Here is an 8,212-nt window from a genome sequence, read left to right as displayed (position 1 = left end):
TGTTCAGAGGGAAGAGTAAAAGTTATTTCTGTATTCTAGGGGCTGAGATCAGAGCTGTTTAAGCCATGCGTTTTTTCTCTCTCTCTCTAAAATGAATAAAAAATGAATGAATATCGATTGGGACTTGTATTTTAAAATTAGTTTTTTAAAACTTTGAAGTTTTGCTAATACACATCGTTGTCTGCTCACTGGACATCTACATTTAAAGACCATATTTACGTATTTTGTTAACTTCAATTTATTCCTTCGTCTTAAAAAGTCTAAACCTTTAAATGTACCTTTATAAACCTGCAGAAACCCTGTAATGAATGTGCAAAGTTATCACAAATCTTTTTTTTTTTGTCATTATGGAGTATGAAGTGTAAACGTGTGTGTCCTTGTTTGCATGTGCGTGTTTGATTGTGCATGTGTGTTTGTGCTTTTGTGAGTGTTTGTGTGTGTGTGTTTGTGTTTTTGTGTGTTTATGCTACATTGCAAGGACTAAATGTCCCCACAAGGACAGTAAAATCTGACATTTTTGACATTGTGGGGCCTGGCCTGTGGTCATTATGAGGGGAAAAAATTATGTTTCTCTGGAAGTGCAAGAGTGCAAACAGGTTTTCTGTAAGGGGTAGGTTTAGGGTTAGGGGATGGAAAATATTTGGTCAGTAGAAAAGTAATAGAAGTCAATGTAAAGTCCCCACAATTCACAGATGTGTGTGTGTGTGTGTGTGTGTGTGCAGTATCAGTCATTTCCGCAGTGTAAGAATGGCTTCAGGGTTGGCATGAGACTGGAAGGTATCGACTCTGAACACCCGTCCATGTACTGCGTCCTCACCATCGCTGAGGTAACAACCGAAACTCAAATATTGTCTAAATATGTTACTTTACATGCCCACTTTTGTTCATCTTATGGCTGACTCGTGCATATTTGCAGGTGCTAGGACATCGAATCAGACTGCATTTTGATAAGTATTCAGACTGCTATGACTTCTGGGTAAATTCCAACTCTCCTGACATTCACCCAGTGGGATGGTGCGAGAAAACCGGACACAAGTTGCATCCACCGAAAGGTAAGAGACACCAGCCATTCATAGAACACCCAGAATTCAATTCATGCAGCTTTTGTTTCCACTTTCATGACTAATGTGTAGCAGTATGTGCCACTGTTCCTCACATGACCCGTGTGGTTTCTGTGTTTCTGTAGGGATGAAGGATGAAGAGTTCAGCTGGTCCTCCTACATCAAGCTAAATAAAATACAGACAGCACCCAAAGCCCTGTTTCAGAACCAGAACATGGTGAGAGAGAGAGCATCACACGATGTGTCCCATTTTCCCCTAGATGGCACTGTTAAACAAGACGAGCACATTTAACCTGTTTAAACACTTCACAGTAGTAGGACCTAGATACTGTACAGTACAATGTATTTAAAACTTGACTTGATTTTAGCACCAGGATCCTATTGCATCATGAATTGCTAAGATATCATTGGCTGATACAGTCATTCCGACTGAATGGCTATGCTGTTTTTCAGACGGTGACGCCGTCAGGGTTTAGGGTGGGAATGAAACTGGAGGCCATCGATAAGAAGAATCCCTCGTTCATCTGTGTGGCCACGATTACAGACATGGTGGACAGTCGATTCCTGGTGCACTTTGACAGCTGGGATGAGAGTTATGACTACTGGTACATTCCCATCCTTGAATTCATGTTTTTATGCTATGCTCCTGCGGTGACTTTCCCTAAAAAAGAGAACAAATGTGTTTATCTATGGACAGGACGTCATTTTACTATTTCTTTTTATTTTTTATTAATACATGCAGTAACTAAAGCCAAATGCACAAAAACCTGTAAGAAAGTGTTTAGTATGAAATGTGATCTTTACTCACTAATTCTTAAGCAGAACGTTATTTCAACCCTGATGGCTTGAAAGTCATATCATTGACATTTTGTTAATATCACACAGTTTTACTTTCACTACACAGTCATAAATATTATTGTTATAATTACTATAAAATAATTGTTTACAATTATATGTCTTGTCTTTAAAAACGAATCACTATAATAAAGTTGACTTTTGAACTAATATAAGGGTGACACACTGAAATACAATACTGAAAAAGTATAGAGAAACCCACATCTGTGAAAAACATGAAATCATATATTTCACAGATATCTTTAAGTTATATTTATGGTCTTTTTAAGCCTTTATTGTGAGAGGATAGTCGGCGCTGACATGAAAACAATATTTACATTTGAATCAGTGCATCATTTGGGTAGAGGGGCATCTTTTGTTCTGTTTAACTCCTGCAAACATACAAATTGGCTGAAATGCTGATGAAATTGATGAAACTGAACAGGCTTAAATCTATCAGATGAGTATCAATTTGAGTATCTTGTTAATTATATGAGGCGTAAGTCACAAGGACACAAATGGGGCAGGTTCTCATTCTTACGAGTGACCCAGATATCATTCTGTGCTGAGTGTGTGTCTTTATGTGTGTGTGTAGAGCAGGCAGAATGCTTTTAACTGCTCATCACTTACTCAGGAGGAGGAGGATAGCAGCACAGTGAACGGCACGCACTCTGTGTCTTCAGCTCAGATCACATCTGACAGCTCTGTGCACATCTTCTCCAGCCGTTACGCTCCCACAGCGCTTCCCCAACATCTCATCCCCACATTTGTTTCACTCTATTCAAACAAATCATTTCAGGAGATCAGGAGAATTCTGTTTTAGCCATTATCTTATCATCAGGAAGCGCATCAGATGTTGTTGGTCACGAGCAATCTGGGCTCGGTCAGCTTGATTCTAGAACTGCTGGAAGGGATTGTGAGATGCAGACTAGATTTGCTTCAGGACCAAGTAGAGAACCAACACAGCACTTCAGATATTTAAAATCAGAGTGCTGATAATTTTCAGATAAAAAATCTACAGTAGGTGGCCAACCATGCGTGTCTGTAAAGTGCATTTGCAGCGTTTGACCACTGAGTGGCACTTTAACCACAAGTTATCAAACAAGCGCATCAAAGCACAATTTTGCAAAAAGACGTCAGCTTTGCCTCCTGATGTGTATCATTTGACCGCTTCAGTCAGAGAAAATTAAAGAAAAACACTGTGGTTAAAATATTAAAGTTTAGTCCTTATGAAGTTATGTGCATTTCTTAGAACAAATTCGAGCAGGATAAATGTCAAGCCTATGAACCTGTGCTTATATTTTCTCTAAGCTACATGGTATAAAACCATATTTTAGATTTGACACATTTAATAGGTGTGCTGTATTATTTATATTGTATGAATATTATTCTAAAGAAATTGTGGCTTCAGAGCATTAAAAGTGGTAGTCTATTTTAGTGAGCTGCCTATATTAACATTTTTGGGGAAAAAGATATTTGTCTTTATATTGATTAAGAAATTGTTGCGTGTTTTATAAATTATTTCCTTTGTTTTAGTAAAATGTGAGGCACTGTAATTTCGCTCCCATTATTTAGGCCTAATTAAAACAGGAAAACTAAAAAATTAAACCTACACGATTTAGCTAAATCATTGAAACTCTGAAGAATGGGCTTATTAATAAAACGTCCTCACGTTTAAACTCAAGTTCTCTCATTTTAATCAGCAAAATACACATGATGTAAAAATAGAGCTTCATTAATTGACAACTTTAGTGATTTTAAAAGGAGTCTTCTTTACCTACTTTCATATAATTTAAGTAAAAAAATTCAGCCGCTTTTAAATGCAGGTGTGTATCATATTCCTTACTGCATGCCTGACGCTGAGTGCGACACACAGAATGTATTCTTATTTGTCTACTTATTATTATTATTATTATTATTATTATTATTTATCATTGATTTATTTATTTTGGATAATTGCATGTAAAAAATTATTTACTTGTAATGCATATGCAAAATGTGAATTATTATTCATATTCAAGTGTTTGTTCGAAAATTATTAATGCACATGCATGACAGAAAGGCGCCCTCTCAATCACTTGATTTTTTTCTCGATAATCGAATAACTTAAAATTGGGGTGTCTCACATACATGAGAAATATCCTATATATATTTATATATATTTACATTTATTCATTTAGCAGATGCTTTTATCCAAAGCGACTTACAGATGAGGACAGTGGAAGCAATCAAAAACAATAAAAGAGCAATGATATAGAAGTGCTATAACAAGTCTCAGTTAGGATAACAGTACACCTAGCATGGGATTTTAAATAATATAATACATAAAAAGAAAACAGATAGAATAAAAAAAGAATAGAGCAAGCTAGTGTTTGAGGTCTTTGCACACACACACACACACACACACACATACAATTGCATAATAAATGAAAAGAAAATAGAATATAAAAAGATTAGAAAGGTAGTTAGATTTTTTTAAAGAATAGAATTAGAATAGTGAGTGTTAAAGTTAGAGTGTCAAATAAAGATGGAAGAGATGTGTTTTAAGCCGATTCTTGAAGATGGCTAAGGACTCAGCTGCTCGGATTGAGTTGTGCAGGTCATTCCACCAGGAGGGAACATTTAATTTAAAAGTCCGATAAAGTGACTTGTGCTTCTTTGGGATGGCACAATCAAGCGACATTCACTTGCAGAATGCAAGCTTCTAGAGGCACATAAGTATGAAGTAATACATTTAGGTAAATGGGTGCAGAGCCAGTGGTAGTTTTGTAGGCAAACATCAATGCCTTGAATTTTATGCGAGCAGCTATTGGAAGCCAGTGCAAATTGATAAACAGAGGTGTGACGTGTATTCTTTTTGGCTCATTAAAAATTTATCTGAATTAATTGTGACCTGCCAAGAGGGCATTGCAATAGTCCAGCCTGGACAGAACAAGAGCTTGAACAAGGAGTTGTGCAGCATGTTCAGAAAGAAAGGGCCTGATCTTCTTGATGTTGAATAAAGCAAATCTGCAGAACCGGACAGTTTTAGCAATGTGGTCTGAGAAAGTCAGCTGATCATCAATCATAACTCCAAGGTTTCTGGCTGTTGTTGAAGGAGTTATGGTTGATGTGCCTAACTTGATGGTGAAATTGTGATGAAACGATGGGTTTGCTGGAATCAAAAGCAGTTCTGTCTTGGCAAGATATATATACACAGTATATTTAGGCATATTATGTAATGACTGCTCAATAACAATAGCATGCAGCAAGAGCCTTGGTAAAGGTCTTTCTTTTAATTTTTGATGAGTAAGTAGACTGTTGCCTAAGACTATTGAAATTAACTCACTGTAAAAAAAAAATTATGGTTTTTAAGGATGCTACAATGTTATATTATAATGTTATTGTTGTTTTACTTCGTCATTTCATCTCCATTAACAAATCAACATTTTAAAATTACATTCAATTTCCAATCCGTCCCTTTGCGCCACCTGGTGGTAGTTTCGTGAATGATTTTAACATGTGACTGCGGCGGTAATACCTATTTTGGTTGTCTACCAACTGTAAATGTCCTTAAAGTCCAATATTGAAATATATTAGCATTATCTGCCAGAACAGAATGAATTACAACATTTTACAGTATTTGGTTCAATTTCGATGCTTTTGGAAGACATTAAACCACAAGAGATGCCTACATTTTTTTCTTTTTTTAAGTTGTGACCCACAATTGCAGATGAAATGCAAAACTGTGTTAATTTGTGTATTTCATTGTATTTTAATGCATGCATTGTCAGTCCCAAACAAAGTAAGAATTTATAAAAAATGTATGGGGGAAAAATTTATTAAACAGTGCATGAAATACGTTAAAATGCAATTTTGTGTTTCTTCTTTTCTGCAGGTGTGATGCAACAAGTCCTTACATCCATCCGGTGGGCTGGTGTCAAGAGAACGGCAGGACCCTCACCACCCCTCCAGGTGATGCAACACGTCAACACATACCACTCATCCTGTTAGAAAGAGGAAGGAGAAAAGTTAAGGTCTGCCTGTTGTATTTTTTAAGCTCATTAATTGCGACTCTGATAATATGCAGGACGATGTTAGGTTGTTGTGCTGGTTTAGATCTTAACATGTGAAAGCCATTCCAGCTGAAATACAGACTAGCTTCAGAGTGTCTTCAGAGGGACTTCAGTATGAGGACATGGACTCGAGGACGACATGTGTTTATTCTGACCTGACTTCAGACTTCTGCTGGGGATTCAGGAAAGACATGTTGTATATAGTTCTTTATTATACATATAGTTCTCTGCAAGTCAATTGTTGAACCAGTCAATTGTTGAATTCACCCTTCTACGAATTAAGACATTAAAATGTCTTAAATTGCAGCAGAAAGTTTATTGTATTTGCAATTGCGTTTACAATTTGTGGACGCATAAAATGTGACATAATCCAAACGCAAATGCAAATCGCGCACTACCGTTTGCATTTTTGTTTAAGCGAACGCACAGTGTCTGCCAAATTTAAAATGGAAATGCCAAGTCCGTTTGCAATTGTATTTCCCATATCTTACGAGCTATGAGCCTGTCATATTTAAATAGCAATATTAATTACCACATTTGCCTTTTCACTCTCTCTGCACTGTGCATGTAAACTGCCAAAACTCAAATGGAATCGCAATTCCTTTTGCATTTGAATTTCCAACGTCTACATGGAAACCTGTCAATCAAGTGACAGGGGTGGGGCCATTTTATTGGGCGTGTTTGCATTGGGACATGACGTCACTCACAGTCGACGGTAATAGAGGCAATTGATATAATATTTAGTTTCATTTGTAATGACTGTATATATACACATTTCCCTGAACTAAGTACATTTCTGCTGCTATTATTATGTGTAAATGAAAAATGAAAGGGAGCAGTCATATTTCATATCCTTTTTGTTTTATTGTAAATATACAGTGAAGAAAATTGCAGTAGTCAAGGCGAGCTGACTGAAGTTATCAAGTACGCTGCTGTTTGCAGAATTACCGGACCTGCGTCCTCGCAGACATCACACTCCCGAGTCGAATGCACAAAGTCTGAACTATCGAGGATGCAAGTCCGAAATCAGAAACGCGCAGACCTACGTCACCAGTCTATTTGCCTAATCTTCCCGGTGTTACGGTTTAACTGGTTACTGTGTTATCTGGTGACCAACTTCCTGGTTCAGGTCTCTGCTGCAGATGTGCTGGAATGACGGCAGCAGACTCTGTGATTCTGAAAGCACAAACTGACGCGATATTAAGTGTTTAATAAACGCAGACTTGCTCACTGCATGATTCAGATATTCTTGTAAAGATTACAAGTTATTAGTATGATCACCTGTTTCGCGGCTGAAGTAAGTAGGATAAACAAAAAAATAAAGTACGTCTGTGTTGGCCCGGGTTTCGAACACGCGCTAAAAGACGGTATGCCGTGAGAGATGACAGTCACTAACCACTGAGCTACCGATCTACACAGAATCAGCTCCAGATCTCTCGATTGAAGACAGGACTCTCGGCGTCACATCGTGCAGCTGCTGAATCAAGGAAATGTGACCGTGTTATCTTGTGACCTGTGTTTACCTATTATGAAAATAAACAATAGCAGAACACTGACTACATTTTATGGTTCATGATGTTAAAGAACATTTCATAACGTCTCAGACAACTGTACATTTGTGGCTACTGTGGCTTAATTATAAACACTATTGATAACTCATATTTACCATAGTAAAACATGGTACATTTTAGTATGATCGAAGATACAAAAATTCTTCCAGAACAGACTTGTATGTGTGCATTCCCAGAAGAGATGAGAAATGGATTCGTGTTCAGCACCACAAAAATAACAAACGGTCAATATCAGGAAACATCTTTTTTAAGTAAAGCTTCAACGGATAGAAAAGATGAAGTAATTTGTGAGACACATCCTTAACCTTATTGGTTATTAAGTATTTAGATGACAGAGTCCACACTAATTAATTAATTAATAATTATGTATTACTGTCGACTGTGAGTGACGTCACTTCCCAATGCAAACACGCCCAATAAAATGGCCCCACCCCTGTCACTTGATTGACAGGTTTCCGTGTAGACGTTGGAAATTCAAATGCAAAAGGTATTGCGATTCCATTTGAGTTTTGGCAGTTTACATGCACAGTGCAGAGAGAGTGAAAAGGCAAATGTGGTAATTAATATTGCTATTTAAATATGACAGGCTCATAGCTCGTAAGATATGGGAAACACAATTGCAAACGGACTTTGCATTTCCATTTTAAATTTGGCAGACACTGAGCGTTCGCTTAAACGAAAATGCAAACGG

At 37.1% G+C, this 8,212-nt stretch overlaps 1 protein-coding gene across 2 annotated transcripts in view; it reads left to right on the top strand.

Annotated features, from left to right (window-relative positions):
• The window catches only part of LOC132107149 (lethal(3)malignant brain tumor-like protein 3), a 78,638-nt gene that overhangs the window by 21,263 nt on the left and 49,163 nt on the right, over positions 1 to 8,212 (top strand). For both annotated transcript variants that reach the window (XM_059513378.1, XM_059513379.1), the window contains 5 exons: positions 723 to 827; positions 917 to 1,052; positions 1,187 to 1,278; positions 1,515 to 1,666; positions 5,773 to 5,849. In XM_059513378.1, coding sequence (XP_059369361.1) covers positions 723 to 827; positions 917 to 1,052; positions 1,187 to 1,278; positions 1,515 to 1,666; positions 5,773 to 5,849 — 562 coding nt within the window. The remainder of the gene's footprint in view (positions 1 to 722; positions 828 to 916; positions 1,053 to 1,186; positions 1,279 to 1,514; positions 1,667 to 5,772; positions 5,850 to 8,212) is intronic.

Source organism: Carassius carassius, chromosome 27, assembly GCF_963082965.1.
Source record: "Carassius carassius chromosome 27, fCarCar2.1, whole genome shotgun sequence".
NCBI classification, from domain to species: domain Eukaryota; kingdom Metazoa; phylum Chordata; class Actinopteri; order Cypriniformes; family Cyprinidae; genus Carassius; species Carassius carassius.
Note: the sequence above shows the minus strand (reverse complement) of the source record. Positions and strands in the feature narration are given on the sequence as shown.